We start from the raw sequence: 19554 nt of genomic DNA, 5'->3' as shown, positions 1-19554 counted from the left end.
TATTTATCCTGTTCAATTGGATGGGCCATCATTTCCTGTTTCTTTGTTTGTCTTGTAATCTTATGTTGCACTGAACATTTTAATATTTTGAAGTGTTAACTGTGGGAATTTGTCCCTTAGTTCTGTTAAGTTTGTATCCAGTTAGTGATATGACAGAGAGTTCCTTGAGTACCAGGAGGTAACAAAAACAAATAAATCCAGGTAAGAAGCACCTCTCACAATCTTTGCATGTTGGCTCCATATTGGCTGTTCTTCAGAATTGAGCCCTCCAGCAAAAACAACAGCCGGAGACTAATGCAAAGTGCAGTTTTCCGTGTCTCTCCTGAACTTACATCTTGTTCTGGGCTTGCCCTTGCTTGTGGCCTCAGGAATTCTCCTCTTCAAAGCAATCTGAATGCCCACTCTAATTCCTCTGACTTAGACTTTCTCCCCTCCCCAGTGCTCTACTGTAGGACTTAATCCAGGTAATCCTCTGATCCCAGGTGCTTTGACTTAATCCTTTCTTAATGCTGCTTTACCTAGTCACAAAGTGCTTATTATGCCTGCAGGGCAAGTTCTAGAAGAGTAAACCAGAGTTCTTGTCCTGGTCCAGTCTTTGAGGCTGCTCTTGAAATACTGGCACCAATTTACAGGCACCCCAGTATGCATGTAGGGATTACTCTGCTCCCTCTGGAATAGGGCTAGGGATTCACAATGGGAGCACAGGGTGGTAGTGGACCACAATGGGAAGGGGGTAAGAGTGGGGTCAGCAGGGGGTCCTGCTTTTTTTTTCTTGAGGAGGTACCAGAGATTGAACCCACCACCTCGTACATGAAAAGCAGGCACTCAACCAGTAAGCTACACCCACTCCCCTCCTACTGTTTTTTAAAGCTGCACTTTCTTGATTTGGCACCCACCGAGCTACTGCAACCCTTTTAATTGTCTTCCAGAGTTCTGTGGAAGATGCCTCAGCAGGTTTTGTTAAAGATTCTGTGGGGTAACAGAATTCTGGAGTATCTTATACTGTTGTCTTGGTCATCCAGAATCTCTACAGTGTCTTATGTTTACATTTTACCAATGTTGTAGCAGTTTCCTAAAACATTTGCTTCTATGGTTATATCTACTAATATGTTACTAAAGTGACTAGTTTAAAAAAATCATTAAATGAACAAAATCATGTATACTGAAAAATCAACATCAAATCTTTTAGGAGGGGGAAGCGGTTGTGGCTCAACTGATAAGAGTGTCTGCCTACCATATGGAGGGTCCAGGGTTCTATACCCAGGGCCTCCCAGCCCATGCGCAGTGCTGCTGCGTGCAAGGAATGCTGTGCCACACAGGGGTATCCCCTGTTTAGGGGTGCCGCATGCGCAAGGAATCGCACCCTGCAAGGAGAGCCGCCCCACATGAGAAAAGCGCAGCCCACCCAGGAGTTGTGCCATACACATGGAGAGCTGATGCAGCAAGATGACGCAACAAAAAAAGTGACACAGTTTCCCGGTGCTGTATGACAAGAATGCAAGCAGACATAAAAGAACACACAGCAAATGAACACAAAGAGCAGACAACTGGGGGGTGGGAAGGGGAGAGAAATAAATAAAATAAGTCTTAAAAAAAAAATCTTTTAGGAGGTATAAGAAAGAAGCAGATTAACATTATATATTTCTTTGTTTTTTCCACTAATGGAAACCATTGTTATTACAAACAAGCAAAACACTTGATAACCTCAATATGTTAGGTACACATGGGATATGATGAAAGTGAATTTTAGAATTTGCAAGTTATCTCCTTTCCTTTTTTCCCCATTCTCAAATACAGAAGTAGTGATTTAGGAGAGCTGTTCTGGATAAAGGATAAGGGTAATATGCTAGGGACATAAGAGACAAGAAGACAAAAGAAACATGAGTCCTAAGGCACCTAAAGCCACCAAACTTCCTTTACACTAATTAAAACTCATCTAATATTGGATCTTTGTTGCAGCAGCCATACTTATGTTCCAACTAATGAAGTCAGATTCTAAAGAATACATTTAAATGAAATATTGTACTTAAGGCACTTAGTATGAAGCAAGATATAGTATATACTCTCTAATGTTAGCAATTATTACTATTAATATAATATTTATAGATTCTGCAAGAGGAAAATTCATAAATAATATTTCCTACCAAGAAGTTTTAAAAATAAAGAATTCAATTTTATTGGCATTTACTTGGTTCCAAGTAAGTGGGGTAAAGAATAAGTTGCATCAAACCAGTAGGCTGACAACATTAAAACAGCTTATCAGTCATTTTTAATATAAATTCTTACATAATGCTAAAAGCAAAAGTATTGATAGAAGTTCTTACCAAGGAAAAGTATTCATTCGTACTCTGTTCTTATAAATCAAAATTCCTCCTGACATCACTCCAATCATAATTTCATTGTTACTTTGATCCTTAAAAAAAACACAAAAATCATGATAAATCTAAAATAATGTGCTTTAAGTAAAAAAAATATATTTTAAGTAAGATTAGTATTTAAACACAACATACATTTTTGAAGTCATCACATAATACAAATTTAATGGTATTGTTATTAAATAAAAACACAGGATGAATTTCAAACCAAACTTAAATGTTGTATTACTAAAACTCACTGATCTAAAGTAAAAGTTATGTCAAGATTTCTCATTGTTCAACAGTGAGCCCCTGATGCTAATGACTATGCTTGTGAGCTGATAAACCCAAAATAAGAACAAGGCCTAGAACAACTTTGTGCCTGGGAATTTCCTCCTGTCAGCCTTCATGTTACTCAAATGTGGCCAGTCTCGAAGCCAAACTCAGCATGTAAATGCAATGCCTTCCCCCCAGCGTGGGACATGACACCCGGGGATGAGCCTCCCTGGCAACGAGGGACCACTATCAACTACCAACTGATGATGCAACTGGAAAATGACCTTATACGGAAGGTTCAATGCGGATCAGCAGAATATCCATGTCTACATAAAATACCATGACTTTAAAATGCTGTTTGACCTAAAGTAAGGGGGAAATGGAAAGGAGAAATGAGTTTATATGGCTACAAGTTTCTAAAAAAGAGTCTGGAGGCTGGCAGAAGGTTTGCCCTCATGCACAACTGAGCAGAGTCAGAGAGACAGATAAAGCAGATACATCCCCCAGATATTGGTTCCTTTGAGGGCTAAAGAGACCCACGGGAGTTATGGTCATGGCCGATGGGGTTAACTACCAGGGCAGATGGCCCCTCTTTGGAAATGGTGTTTATGTGTGATGAATCTGGACTCAGATGGGATCTCCCTTCATAAGACTTTCATGCCAATGTGCTGGAGGTGCAGTTAATGTTGGGGTTTAAGATATATTTAGGGGATTTGAATCTCTGGACTGACAATGTGATAGCCAGATCCTGAGCCTCAACAGACTCCAGCACCTACAATCTGATTTATTGGACTTACCATACTCAGCTAAGATGGAGTTGAAGAAGGACAACCACCACACCATGGAGCCTAGAGTGATTACAACTGAAAATGGGAGGATTGCATCCAGCATCCAGGTGGAATCTGACCCTCCTCTTGACATAGAGGTGCAATGGACACAACCAATCCAATGCCCACATAGAAGAGGTGGCATTGGAATGGGAAAAGTGGACATAGTGGACGAAGGGTATGGGGAAAGGCAGGAAGAGATGAGAGGTGGAGGTGTCTTTGGGACATGGTGCTGCCCTGGATGGTACTTCAGAGGGAATCACCGGACATTGTAAATCCTCACAGGGCCCACTGGATGGAATGGAGGAGAGTATGGGCTATGATGTGAACCAATGTATATGAGGTGCAGAGGTGCCCAAAGATGTACTTACCAAATCCAATGGATGTGTCATGATGATGGGAACGAGTGTTGTTGGGGGGGGGAGAGGGGGGGTGAGGGGATGGGGTTGAATGGGACCTCACATATATATTTTTAATGTAATATTATTACAAAGTCAATAAAAAATAAAAAAATTAAAAAAAAAAAAGATTTCTCATTGTTTATGACTAGCATTATTAGGATAGTGCTAAAAATCAAAGGTCTCTTCATCTTGTAGAATGGTGACTTAGTATCCATACTTCCATTTAAAAAATATTAAGATCCAATCATTGAGTAAACTTGGTGCTAGAGTTGCAAAAATAAATAAAACATGGAGTAGCTCAGAGTCTGGTGAAGGGCAACTTGTAATCAAACAATATTTACAGTAATCCTCAAATATAAATATCATATTTAATTGATATAATGCATTAAAATTAATGTAAGAGTACAGAGTGGGGAACAATTCTTGGAGAGTTTGAAAAATCCCAGGGAGGAAAACTTGAATTATACCTTAAAGAATGAGTGTTTTCATGCCAAGTGCCCCAACTAGAATAGCTAACTTGCTCTATTAAGAGAAAAAAAAGTAAAATACTTGTCTCAAATGCTAATTAATCTCAAAGTGATTTGCTTCTGGACATTAAACTTTCTACAGGCAGCATAATATAGTGTGTTTTTACCCCTATGATTCATTTGTTCAGAATAAAAAACTAATTGATGAAACTATAAGATTTTATAATCATTTCCCTAGATCAAAAGCTGTAGCAAAATGTAGCTTCAAAAGTTTCCAACTAAATAAAATCTTATTAAATTAATCTGATCTGTGGAAAAATAAAAAGTGGTAAAGTGCAACAGTATATATAAATTTGTCTAGTTGCTCAGTTATATTTAGTATTCATAATAACTAGCACTGTTATACACAATCATGTGCCTTACATCACATTTTAAAAGATATCAATTAGAAATTTGAATTAAGATTGCAGATTGGGCCTAAAAGATGGCAGACTAATGGTATGCTTCTATCTCCTCTGCTCTCAATCTTATGGAAATACCTGAGATGATACATGAAGAAAGAAAGAATCCATAACATTTGAAAACAATCCCTAACACTTCAAGGTATGTAATTCAACGGACCAGATATTTTGAGGAATGCTTCCTTAAAGACATAAAGCTATTAAGATCAGATCTGCAGAGAGAGAGAAAAAAATGTCCAGAAAAGAGGAGCCCAAACTATGCATACAAGAGGCCACTCTACTGGGACTGTAGAACAGTAGCAAAGAGTTACAAGCTCAGAGACAATAGACTGGAAAAATTAAGGGTGCTCTCAAATTTCTGTCAGGATAATGAGACAGGGTGCAACTAAGGTAATTAGTCCCTACCCACCCTACAATCCCACCCTATCTGGATTATGCGATAGTAAGCAGAATGTGTACATTCAGTCTAAAATGGCAAGTGTAAGTGCTGGCGAGAGAATTAGAGCACTATCCTTGTTGGCTAGTGATATCCAGAAGAAAGAGAAAACCCCAAACTGAAGAGGTCAAACTATAAGCACATCCTACCAGGAACACATTCCTTCTCTCCTCTACCATCATCAGAGGCAGGTAATAGTAAACAGAAAAAAACACCCACAACCAAGTGAACTAGGATATACAAACACAAAAGGAAGACAAAACCAAGGATTGGCAAGCATTTGAGGAAAACCAACATCATTAAAGAGATGGGTGAACCTCAATAAACAAAAGCATGTTTAGATACATCTAGTTATACAAATTCTTAAGTTATAGATATCTAGACTGAAATGGCGCTCATAAGTTGTTGACAGCTTTGGCCAAGATAAAACAAAATAAGAGAACAAGTATCGTGTCCTTCATGGACTACATGTTATTAATCCCAATATCTAGAAAAATGAACTTAGACTGCCTTATTTAAAATATCTTACTTTCCTTTCCTTCATATCATTTATTTATTAGCCAATATTATACTACATATTTACTTGTTGAATGTGTATTTTTTTTCTTATCTTCACTAGAACCTAAGTAACAAAGTTGTAGGGTCTTTTTTTTGGTCCACTATTGGGCCAGTAAGCACAGAAGAGTTTCTTGAAAATTCATGGAATGGATGGATCTTGATCATCTGTAGGAAAATGTCTCAGTTATTTTAGCTTGGCATTTAAGGTCCTTTAAACAACCATTCCACTCCATTCTATCTCCCCATTCTACCTAGTAAAAATCTTGTACTATAGTCAGGCTAGTTCCAGGATGTGTTTTGTGTATCAATACTTTCAATGCTATGTTAATTCTCTTCTTTATATATATATTATGTTCTTTATATCGCTCTGCCAAATCAAAGCCCACATCAAGTCCATTCTCTCTGTGAACACTTTATGAGCTCATACCTACAAATTTCACTCACAGATATTTATCTTCTTCTAGACCACTATCTGAAATACCTACTTACTGACAGCTATATGACAAGTGCAGGATCAGGTGGTAACAGTGTCTCTCAAACTTTCTGTAGTAAACGATCAGCTTTGTTTGTTAAGCTTTAAATTTCCAATCTATCAAATATCAATACTTGCACAAAACGTACTGATCATATGTTTGATAATTTATAAATGATAGATATAAAAATTTTCAAATGCTTGCTCTCGATTTTAGTACTTCTCTTTTTATGGACTAATAACAAACACTTCACAAATAAGCACCTGTCTGTGGATGACACTTTCAGCAGCAATGAAGTAAGACAACATTTCAAATTCTGTCACAGAGTCTGCCTCTCAAGCAAATATTTATTTGACAGATTAAAATAAAATTCTGGTGGTACTTATTAAGTTTACACTGATCCAGTCATACTATTATAGAGTAAATTTCAAATCTCTGATAGTAGAGAGTTGTGATAAAGTTTAAATACATAGTTAGTGGTGGAACAAAGATTAAATGATGATTAAAAGGGAGCAATTATAATATGCAGTGGCTATATGGGTGGACAATGTAAATTTAGAGCAACCATAAAAAATAAGGGAAGAAAAAAAATAAGGGGAGAAAAGGGATAGCATTTGCAAAAAAATTATTTAACTCTTATCGATAATAATTGATGGTGGTAGCATTAACGTTTTAAGTGTTATTGGATAGTTAAAGTATGTAAGCCCTGTGCCGTCTGAGAACCAAGACACTCTGTGTATCCTGATATAGATATGTAGTTACAGATATTGATATATTCCATCTCTGTCCACTGAAAAGGCCTAGAAACAATGACCAGCCCAATAGGAATAAGCGTCCTTAGCACCCAGACTGAGATTATGAAAATTCCATTCCCCATTAAAAGAAACCAGGGCTTTTTGTTGGGAAAATGGCTGATTCTAGGTCTGTGGCAGAAAATAGGCAAGATGAGTGTGAAATATCTTAAAATATTATATAGAAAGGAAGCTATCAAAGACTAGGAGGAAGAGAACTGTGGGAAGGTGGCAGAGGAGGAAGTTCCAGGAATAGGTCCCTCCACTGAAACACTGAAACAACTGAATTGGCAGAAACTATCCAAATAAACTACTTTGGAAAGCTGGAGACCAGTGGAACACATGCAGCAACCAAGGAATAGCTGGATGAAGAGACAGATAAATTTAGGTAAATTCAGTCTTTTCCATAAAAGCCCCTGCCCCCATAAGCATGGCAGGTAGCTATGGGAATGGCTGGCTGCATTCCAGGTGCAACTTGCTGGCACCAGAATGAGCAATAAAGGGAACTTATACACCCAAAGTTGAGGTTGTGTGTTTTGATTACTGATCACTGAATATGATCACTGATGGTCCACCACAGAGGGTCCCTATTGTTTCAACCCCCACAGGTTTATGCACTTAAGCACTTTCCCTGCCAGTGAGGAAATTTAAAGATAAATACCTGTATTCTTTCTTTCTTTTTCTCATTTCCTCTTTTGAAAGAAAAATATTTAAGGATATTTTTGTCAGGTCACTCTCTGACTGCAGAGATAATGAACAAGGAATACACACTTTGCAAAAATAGTTTGGAAAAGCCATTAATGGATGATAACAGCAAAATTAAGCAATGCCTGAGAAACAGGGAATTAGATTTTCGGAGATGCCATCAAATAATACTAAATTACAAAACATACAATGAAACAGGTAAGTACAGCCCAGTCACAGGAAAAAAAGTATTTGAAGGAAACTATTCCTGATTGTGCAATTATTAATCAAAGCATTAAATCAACTGCCTAAAATATGTTCAGTGAACCAAAGGAAACCACAGAAAAAGGAACTAAGGGAACTTAGCAAAATGATGGTAGAATAAAATGAGAACATCAATAAAGACAGAAATTATAAACAGGAAACAAATTCTCAAGCTGAAAAGTGCAACAGTTTGAATGAAAAGCTTCAACAGCAGAATTGAGCAGGCAGAGGAAAGGATCAATAAATGTGAGGATAAAACAACTGAAATCATCCTAAGGACCACAAAGAAAAATATACAGAAGCTGAAGAAACTGTGAGGCAACATCAAGTTTACCAAAATATGCATGATAGGAATTTCAGAAAGACAAGAGAGGGAGAAAGTGCCAGAAAAAGTATTTGATACAAATAATGGCCAAAAAATCCCAAAATCTGATTAAATAAATGAATATAAAATCCAAAAAGCTCAAAGAACTGAAAGCAGGACAAACTAAAAGAGGCCTGTACCAAGACACACCATAGTGAAATTGCTAAAACCCAAAGACAAAGAGATAATTATAAAAGCAACAGAAAAATGACTTCCCATGTACGTGGGATTCTCAATAACATTAATAGCCAAAATCTCATCAGGAGCCACAGGCCAGCTAGCAATGGGAAGACATATTCAAAGTGCTAAAAGATCCTTTAGCAGGCAAAATAAACCTTCAAGAATGAAGGGAAAAGTAAGACATTTCTAGATATACAACATGAACAATGATGGGGTTCACTACCAACAAACCTACCCTACAAGAAATGCTAAGGGAAATTCTTCAGGCTGAAACGACAAGACACTAGACGGTAACTTTAAGCCACAAGAAAAAATAAAGAATACAGGAAAGGTATTTTATAAGTAAATATAAATGCCAGCATTATACTTTTGTTTTGGCTTGTAACTTCTTCCTTTTTTGAATATGATTTAAAAGGTAAATTCATAAAACAATACATATGAATCTATGTTAACAAGCATAAATGTACAAAAATAATATATATCACAATAATTATATAAAGGAGGAGGGATGGAGTCATATAAAAGTAGAAGGTCTTTATAAAACTGAAACTAAACTGGTATTATTCAAACAAGGTTATTAGACATTAGATACTAATTGCAATCCTCAAGGTAACCATTGACAAAATGATAAAAAAAATACACAGAAAAGTAAAGAAGGAATAAAAATAGCACTACAATAAATCAACCAAATACAAAAAAAGGAGGAACAAAACACATGAAAGACATAAAGAAAACAACTAGCAAAATGGCAGAGTAGCAACTTCTTTATCAGTTGTTAAATACAGGTGGATAAAAACTTTCTCTATTAAAAAGGCAGAATGGACAAAATTGGCAGAACAGACAAAAAATAAAAAGGAGGCATCTACATGCTATCTAAAAAATAGACTTTAAAGCATAAAAAGGTAAAAAGAGATAAAAAAAGGATAGTAGATTTTGATAAATCTATTATCCTTTTTATTTCTGTAAGGACTTAATTAATTCATCAAGAAAATATAACAATTATAAATGTACATACATTTAACAACACAGGCCCCAATATAAAAATCACTGACAGAACTGAAGGGAGAAATAGTTCAAAAATTGTATTTGGAAGCTTAAAAAAACCCCTATCAATAAATGATAGAACAGCTAAACATAAGATTAAAAAGAAAATAGAAGACCAGAACAACACGATAAACCAATTAAACCTAACAGACATATAAAGAATATACCATTCAACAAGAGTTAAATAATCTTCTCAAAAGGAGATAGATCATTCTGCAGGAGGGTCCATAAGTTAGGATATAAATCAAGCCAAAAGAAATTTTAAAATATTGAAATCATACAAATTATCTTTTGAAGCAAAATGGAATGAAGCTAGAAATAACTGGCGGAAGGAAAACCAGGGAAAAGCCAAGTATGTGAACAGTAAATACATTCTTAAATAACCAATGGGTTAAAAAAGAAATAAGGAAATCAGAAAATACTTAGAAACAAATGAAACAAAACATAATATACCAGAATGCTTGGGATGCAGTGAAGGCAGTGCTCAGAGGGAAATTTATAGCTGTAAACATGTACATTAAAAAAAAGATATCAAATTAATAGTCTAATTTCATGCCTTGAGGAAATAGAAAAGAACAAACTAAGTCAAAAGTTCACAGGAAGAAAGAAATAATAAAGATTGGAGTGGAGATAAATGAAACATTAGAAAAATAGAAAGAACCAATGAAACTAAAAGTAGATTCTTTGAAAAGATCAATAACATGAACAAACTTTTGGCATGACTGACAAAAAAATGAGAAGGCAGCAATAACTAAAATCAAAGTGGGGACATTGCTACTGCCCTTACAGAAATAAAAAGGATAATAGAATACTATGAACAAGTATGAACAAATTAATTACCTGGATGAAATGGATAAACTGCTAGAAACACACAAATTACCTAAACTGACTCAAGAATAAATAGAAAATGTCAACAGACCTACAACAAGCAAGGAGATTAAACCAATAACCAAAAACCTCCCCCCCCCCCAAAAAAAAAATCCAGACTGCAGGCTGACAGGACTAGGCCCCATCTCTAGGCCCCATAACAGCCACAACTTGTAGAAGCTACAAGCTTATCAACCTGCCCCATGGTAGAAGTGCGACCAGTTGTTGACTCAAAAGGAGCCACATCCCATGACATAAAACAGCCCCCCATCCAGAACCTACATGTCCAGATACAGCTCATTTCCTCACAAGAATATACGAAGAAGCCACATGACCCCACAAACCCCTCTGCACCCTTAGAATTCACTGCCCCTTGCCCATCACCCCCTAGCCATCCCTATAAGCCCTTGAGTCTTACGCAAGCCCCAACCCACTCCCACTGACTAAGCATGTTCCTGCCTATAGATGTACTGTATAAATATTCGTAACTGCCTCTGCCAGAAGCAGGTTGAAATTTACTCTTCAGACTCTCTCCTTTGGGAGAGCTTCCCAATAAATCCTTGCCTGAAATCGCTGGTCTCTGCATCGCAATTGTCTCACCCCGACATCTAACACAGGCCATCACTGCTGAAATTCTACCAAACATTTGAAGAAGGAGCAGCACCAATCCTTCTCAAACTTTCATGAACTGAAGATGAGGAAATACTTTTAAACCATTCTGCGAAGTGAGCATTACTGATACCCAAGCCAATAATGGAATTATAAGAAAAGAAACAGTGAAGAAACCAATGTTTTATGCTGTGTCTTCATTTTGAGACATCTCAGAATGAATTCCTGATTTCCATTTTTATTTTTTGACTCAATGGTTATTTAAGGGGAAACGGACTTTGGCCCAGTGGTTAGGGCGTCCGTCTACCACATGGGAGGTCCGCGGTTTAAGCCCCGGGCCTCCTTGACCCGTATGGAGCTGGCCCATGCGCAGTGCTGATGCGCGCAAGGAGTGCCGTGCTACACAGGGGTGTCCCCCACGTAGGGGAGCCCCACGTGCAAGGAGTGCACCCATAAGGAGAGCCGCCCAGCGCGAAGGAGGGAGCAGCCTGCCGAGGAATGGCGCCGCCCACACTTCCCGTGCCGCTGACAACAGAAGCGGACCAAGAAACAAAACGCAGCAAAAAGACACAGAAAACAGACAACCGGGGGAGGGAAGGGGAATTAAATAAATAAAAATAAATCTTAAAAAAAAAAAAAAAAAGGTTATTTAAGAGTTTTTTAAAAAAAAATATCTATATATTTTGAGTTTCCTAAAATTTTTCCTATTATTGATTCCTAATTTCATTTCTTTGTGTTTGGAGAAGCTATCTGGTATTACTTATATTTACATTTATTTTACTGTCTAGCATATGGTCTATGTTGCAGAAGATTCACTATACAATGGAAAAGAACATATGCATATTCTGTTGTTAGGTAGAGAATTTTATAATATGTTTGTTATATCTAGATGGTTAAGCATGCTTTCAAGTTATTTATTTTTTTGTTTTGTTGTTGACCTTCTATCTAGTTGTTTTATCCATTACTGAAATTACCAGTTGATCGATGCTGGCAACTATTATTTTCGAATTATATTATTTCGAATTATTTATTGTCAGTGTTTGCTTCCAGTTTTCGGTGCTCTGTTACATGGTGCATATGTGCTTATTAACTGCTGAATCTTCCTGATGTACTGACCTCTTAATCATTATAAAATGTCCCTCTTTATGTCTAGTAACAATTTTTTTTGTCTTAAAGTCCATTTGTATCATACAGGCATAGCTTGGAGTTATTGTATTTTGGTCCAGACCAGTTAATAAAGCAAATATTGCAGTAAATCAAGGAATATGAATGATCTTGGTTTTCCAGTGCTTATAGAAGTTATTTTACACTATACTGTAGTAAAAAATGTGCAACAGTATTATGTCTAAAATCCTCAATGCACATACCTTAATTAAAATGTGATATAGAAGGAAGCAGATTTGGCCCAACGGATAGGGTGTCCACCTACCACATGGGATGTCCAAGGTTCAAACCCAAGGCCTTCTGACCTGTGTGATGAGCTGGCCCATGTGCAGTGCTGATTGGTGCAAGGAGTGTTGTGCCACGTAGAGGTGTCCCCCGTGTGAGGGAGCCCCATGCGCAAAGAGTGCTCCCTATAAGGAGAGCTGCCCAGCAAGAAAAAAGTGCAGCCTGCCCAGGAATAGTGCCGCACACACGGAGAGCTGATACAAGATGATGCAACAAAAAATTAGATTCTGGGTGCCGCTGACAAGAATATAAGCGGACACAGAAGAACACACAGTGAATGGATACAGAGAGCAGTCAACTGGGGGAGGAAGGTGGGGAAGGGGAGAGAAACTTTAAAAAAAATCTTAAAAAAATAAAACACACCACCTGATTTAAAAAACAAGTGATTAGAGATGTGAAATGAACACATTGCTGGAAAAATGGTATGCATAGACTTGCTTGATGCAGTCACCTCAAACTTTCACTTTGCAAAAAAAGCATTATTTGCAAAGTGCAATAAAGTGAAGTGCAATAAATGAGATATGCCTGTATTAGTTTAGCCAGTCAACTTTCTTGTGATGATTGTTTGCATGATACATCTGTTCCTAATACTTTTACTTTCAATGTATTTGTGCTTTTGAATCTAAAGTATGTCGCCTGTAAACAACATAATAGATGGATGTTATTTTTTTAACCCAGTTTGACAATCTCTGGCTTTTGAGTGGATTGTTTAATTCTTTCACACTTAATGTTATTATTAATATATTGATGAATCCGTATGTCTGGGAGGTTGTTTTTAGTTTTCTATGTCTCTTGTCTCTTTTGTTCCTCTATTACTCCTTTACTGTTTTCTTTTGCATTAAGTGAATATATCCTAATTTAAATTTTTAATTTCTTTAAATTTTTCCTGCTGTATTTTTAATTTCTCTTAGTGGTTGCTCTTGAATTTATCTTATCAGAATCAGCTTCAGATTCATACTAGCATAATTCCAGAGATATATAGAATGATTAGACCCATTTACCTCTACTCCCCTTTCCCTCTTTTGTGGTATTATTATTGTTATACACATTACATTTATTAATGTTATAAGCCCAACAATATAACGTTATGATTATATTACCATTTGTAGTTATTTTCTTAGTCCATTTCAGCTTTGCTGTCACGTTTCTTCTTTGTGCTGTTATAGCCAAGTATTTTCTCTGTTCTTTGGCTTCCACAATCACTACCCACCTATTCTAGTTTGAGAATACTTCCTTTGCCAGCTCAAATATACTCTTGAGCCCCTCTAGCAAATTTTTATTTCAGTCATTGTAGAATTTTCAACTTTAGAATTTCCATTTGTTTTATAAAAAATATAATTTGTATCTCTGTTTTGATATTGTCTACTAAATAAGTACTCTTACTGGTACTGTTTGTTCATGTGGATTTTAATGACTGCCTGGGTTAACTTGATTTCAGCCTGAAGAATTTCATTTAGTCTTTTTTCTAAGGCTGATCTGCCAGCAAAGTTTTTGTGAATCTGGGACAGTGTTTATCTTATTGTGGTTCTTACATCACTTTCTCTTGCTGCATTTAAGATTTTTTCCTCCTCTTTCAGTATGCTTATTATGATGATTTATATGCAAGTCTCTTTGTATTTATCCTACTTGGAGTTCACTGAGATTCCTGGATGTGTAGGTTACTGTTTTTCAACAATTATTTCTTGGAATATATTTTCTTTCCTCTTCTCTACTTCTGATACTCCACGTACATATAAGCTAGTGCACTAATGCTTTCTTACATTTCTCTGAGGTTCTATTCACTTTCAATTCATTCAGTTTTCTCTCTCTTCTTTGATTTGCATACTTTCTGTCAACCTGTCTTCAAGTCTTCTAATTCTTCTGCCAGTTTGCATTTATTTGTTGAGTTCTTCTAGTGATTTTTTTTTCAGTTATTCCACTTTTTAACTTAGTTTCCATGTAGTTCTTAGGAAAACTTCTATCTCATTAGAATTCTCTATTTGATACAAAATTGTAACCATGCCCTTCTTTACTTCTTTAATCAACCTTCTCTTAGAATTCTGCTGTAAACATATTTTTAATGAATACTTTGAAATATTGTTACATTAAATCTAATACCTGGCTGCTCTAACAGGCAAATTTTGTTATTAATAGATGTTCCCCACCTCTCCAGTGTATGTGGCATATTTTCCTGTGCCTTTGCATGCCTCATAATTTTTTGATGGAAACTGATTATTTTAGATGAAAATTGTAGCAACTTCCGGTAATTGTCACCCCACCCCTCCCTTTGGGGCTTCTTATTTTCATTTGCTTATTTGTTTAGTGACTGACTGGATTATTTTAGTGAAGTTTACCCCTCTCTCCTACCCCTCCCCGCCACCAAAAGTGTTAAGTCTCTGTTGCTTTCCAGGGAGGTATCTTTGAATATACCCACAGTCATCTGAGAAGGCAGTGGTATTGACAGGACTCTCTTCTCATCTTTCCCTGATGACACCATCCATTTAAACTCCACTAACTGCTCTAGTGTGTGTAACACTGTCCTGGGGTTTAATTTACTCTACAAATCAGTTTAATAAAATTGTGGCTCCTTCAAAAGAATAATTTCTGAGATCAGTGTTTATTTGTTGTGACCCCATGAGGGCTCCTCCAAGTTGATTTATTCCCTGGTTCTCTCCTATAATCTAATGGGATTAGAGTCTAGGTTTTTTTTTTTTTTTTAAAGATTTATTTTTTATTTATTTCTCTCCCCTTCCCCCCTCCCCCAGTTGTCTGCTCTCTGTGTCCATTTGCTGTGAATTCTTCTGGGTCTACTTGTATTCTTTGTCAGTGGCACCGGGAATCTGTGTGTCTTTTGTTGCGTCATCTTGCTGCGTCAGCTCTGTGTGCAGTGCCACTCCTGGGTAAGTTGAACTTTTGTTTGCACAGGGCAGCTGTCCTTATGGGGTGCATTCCTTGTGCATGGGGCTCCCGTACGTGGGGGACACCCCTGTGTGGCAAGGCACTCCTTGCGTATTTGCATCAGCACTCACGTGGGTCAGCTCCACACGGGTCAGGAGGCCCTGGGTTTGAACCTCAGACCTCCCATGTGGTAGACGGACTATCAATTAAGCCAAATATGCTTCCCTACAGTCTAGGCTTTATTTCCATTATATCTACAATCTCCTCTCAATTACCTTTCACAAGTCCACTGTTTATGAAAGGGCCCTTAGGCTTCGACTTCTCTATATCTCTATTGCAGATTAATTCAGCTCATTTGAGGAGAAATTAGGAGCTGTTTTATGGCCTATTACTCTCCCCAGGCAAATCGCTGAGCCAGGATCTAAATCTGGGAATGGGAACAATGGAAAGCTTCTCTGAGAGATGCCCCTTTCCTTAGGAGTTGAGCAGCTCCATGGAGGTGACAGTTGCCTGAGATCCTCTTGGCTTGCCTCTGCTAACAGGGAACCACTGACTAACAAGCTTGGGCAAGGGCTATCAGGGCCTTAGTATTTGCAGGGCACCATATCCACCTAGGATAGAGCCTCCATTCCACAAGTGGGGGGGTTAGGCAGAAAGTGGGAGCCCCCACCACACTTGCCTAAGACCAAGTCTCAGGAAGAGAAACACATTAGTACTGACTCCTGCCAGGTAAAAAGCCTTCTGATCAAAGCTCTGAGTAGGGAAAGTGCTGATATTACTGGCTGCAGCAGTCTATAGTGAAGTCTCTGCTTTGCTGAGATGGGATAGGGATGCAACAGAGTGGGCTTAGTTCAAATAGCACAGATTCTCACCTTAATTACCAAATTTTCATTTATGTTCTTGAATAGAGGTTTCTTCATTTGTTGTTTGTCCTTAACACCAATCTAGAGGCTTTGAATGTTTGGCCCCTCCCATCCCCTCCCCTCTTCTTGATACTGGGGGCTAGGAATTGAACCCGGGGCCTTGTATTTGGGAAGGTGACATTCAATCACTGAGCCAAATCGGGTACCAGGTTTGTCTTTTTGTTTGTTTTGCTTGTTGTTTGTTTTTTGTTTTTTTAGGAGGTACCAGGAACCGAACTTGGGACTTCCCATGTGGGAAGCAGGGGCTCCACCACTTGAGCCACATCAGCACCAACCAATGGTAGGCATTTTAAAAACAATATTCACCAATTCCACTGGGAAGCAGGTCAATTCTCCTCATATTCTTAGACTTGATGTCAATTTCCTAATTCACTTTCATTCTTGAATTGCAAATTCCAGGTAGCCAGTTATTTTCTTTTAGCATTTCAAACATCATTCCATTGTCATTTTGCTCCCATCTTTCAATTGAGAAATCAGTGTCATTTTAATTTCTGTTCCATTTACCCCTTTTCCTGGCTTCTTTAAAAAATCTCCCCTTTCTTACACTTAGGTTTTCAGCAGTTTTATGTTGATGCACCTAGAAATAGATATCTTTTAATTTATCTTGATAGGGTACATGGTGTTTTTTAAATCTGTGCCTTGATGTCCTTCAAAGGATTGTAAAGTTCTCAGGCATTTCTCTTCAAATATTGCTTCTGTCTCTTTGCGCTGATCTTTACTTTGGGAGCTCCAGTGTTCAAACTCATTATTATATCTCTAGGTCTCATACCTGCACTGCTATCCTTTTGTTCCCTCTGCTGCTTTCTGGCTATCTTCTTCTAAATAATTTTCCATTTCACTGGTTCTTTTTTTTTAAAGATTTATTTATTTATTTCTCTCCCCTCCCTCCCCACCCTGGTTGTCTGTTCTCTGTGTCTATTTGCTGCGTCTTCTTCGTCCGCTTCTGTTGTTGTCAGCAGCACGGGAATCTGTGTTTCTTTTGTTGTCATCTTGTTGTGTCAGCTCTCTGTGTTTGTGGCACCATTCCTGGGCAGGCTGCACTTTCTTTCACGCTGGGCAGCTCTCCTTACGGGGCGCACTCCTTGCGTGTGGGGCTCCCCTATGTGGGGACACCCCTGCATGGCATGGGACTCCTTGCGTGCATCATCACTGTGCATGGGTCAGCTCCACATGGGTCAAGGAGGTCCAGGGTTTGAACCGCAGAGCTCCCATGCGGTAGATGGATGCCCTAACCACTGGGCCAAGTCCGCCGCCCTCAATGGTTCTTTCTTCACCAATGTTCAACTAGTATTTATACCCATCCAATATATTCTTTTTGTTTTGTTAAATCAATTTCATTAATACGCATTAATAAGTATACAATTCATCCAAAGTATACAACAATGGTATCTGGTATAATCACATAGTTGTGCATGAATCACTTCAGTCATTATTAGTGCATTCTCATTATTTCAATAATAATAATAAATAAAAAACAAACAAGATATAATCATGGTATAATCACGATGTTGTACATTCATCATCTCAAAAATTTTGAAACAATTACATTATTTCAAAAAGAAAGATTCCACATCCCTTAGCATACTTTCTTCAGACCTACATAAGCACTAATGTCATTTCATCTTTATAAATTGCCAATACATTCTTAATATGGGCTTTGTGTTTTTCCATTCTAAAATTTTGTTTGGCTCATTTTTATAATTTCTAATTCCCCACCAAACTTTTCAGTTATTTTAGAGAAGATATCAATATAAGCATTCTATTTTCCCTGAAATCTTAGTCCCTGCAGAAATATTTTATTATCTGTTTGTACTAGTGATTTTTGTTCATGTTTTCCTGTCCCCTTGTATTTTCCATACAGAATATGTTTCCAAGTAACTTTGACCTAACTCCTTTAATTTGGCACTTTACATCTTCTAGGATTTTCTGAGGAATAGTTTTATAATTTAATAATTTAAATTACAAAAAATACCCCACCCTAATAGAATCAATAAAAAACATGTATTAATTATGTATGAGATCCAGCCATGTCAAATTAATAAAAATGGCAAAGTCTAACATTGAATTTCATTGATATTAGTCTCAAATGCTAAACTACATTAAGAAAACTAAGGACTACAATGACAGATTTTTTTTTAAACTATGGTTTGACATTTTTAAGTTCCATTAGTTTTATATTTTATTTACTAAGAAACAAACAAAATCTAGTTGCACAAACAGTGGCCACTATTTTACATTTTGGAGGCTTTTGTTTCAGATAGGGAGGGAAGATAAACGAGCACATTTTAAAGAAAACAAAATTCGAGAGGCTTATCCACACATTTTAATTGAAATCAGACAAACCAACTTGCAAGTCAAAAAACTCAGAATTACCACATGTAACCATTTGAGGAAAGTACAGCCATCTGGCCTTTTTATTTTATTTTTTTTAAAAAGATAAATAGATCACACAAAATGTTACATTAAAAAACATTAACCCCCCCCCCACTCCTCCCACATCAACATCCATTTTCATCAGAAAGGCACAGCATTTGGTAAATACAACCTTGAGCACTGCCACACCTGCATGGACATCTGGCCTTTTTAACGAGGAATTAAAAAAAGCTTTGTGAAGCATGAGCAAAAAAAGGAAAAAAGATAAATGAGACCTCCACAAAATTAAACACTTTTGCACCTAAAAGGACTTTGTCAAAAGGATAAAAAGGCAGTAACCTCAATAGGAAATATTTGGCAATCACATATCTGATAAGGGTTTAATATCCATGATATATAAAGAGATCATACAATATAACAATAAAAAGACATGGGAAACGGACTTTGGCCCAGTGGTTAGGGCGTCCGTCTACCATATGGGAGGTCCGCGGTTCAAACCCCGGGCCTCCTTGACCAGTGTGGAGCTGGCCATGCGCAGTGCTGATGCGCACAAGGAGTGCCGTGCCACGCAAGGGTGTCCCCCGCGTGGGGGAGCCCCACGCGCAAGGAGTGCGCCCGTGAGGAGAGCCGCCCAGCGTGAAAAGAAAGAGCAGCCTGCCCAGGAATGGCGCCGCCCACACTTCCCCTGCCGCTGACGACAACAGAAGCGGACAAAGAAACAAGACGCAGCAAATAGACACCAAGAACAGACAACCAGGGGAGGGGGGGAAATTAAATAAATAAATAAATCTTTAAAAAAAAAAAACAAAAAACAAAACAAAACAATAAAAAGACATGGTATCTGATTAAAAAATGGGCAAAAGACTTGAAAAGACA

The 19554-nt window shown here is 37.5% G+C and overlaps 1 protein-coding gene across 1 annotated transcript in view; it reads right to left on the bottom strand.

Moving 5' to 3' along the window:
• The window catches only part of PTPN4 (protein tyrosine phosphatase non-receptor type 4), a 251341-nt gene that overhangs the window by 82653 nt on the left and 149134 nt on the right, over nucleotides 1-19554 (bottom strand). Inside the window, exon 10 of the mRNA XM_058301151.2 lies at nucleotides 2325-2413. Coding sequence (XP_058157134.1) covers nucleotides 2325-2413 — 89 coding nt within the window. The remainder of the gene's footprint in view (nucleotides 1-2324; nucleotides 2414-19554) is intronic.

Source organism: Dasypus novemcinctus, chromosome 7 (genome assembly GCF_030445035.2).
Source record: "Dasypus novemcinctus isolate mDasNov1 chromosome 7, mDasNov1.1.hap2, whole genome shotgun sequence".
Lineage (NCBI taxonomy): Eukaryota > Metazoa > Chordata > Mammalia > Cingulata > Dasypodidae > Dasypus > Dasypus novemcinctus.
Note: the sequence above shows the minus strand (reverse complement) of the source record. Positions and strands in the feature narration are given on the sequence as shown.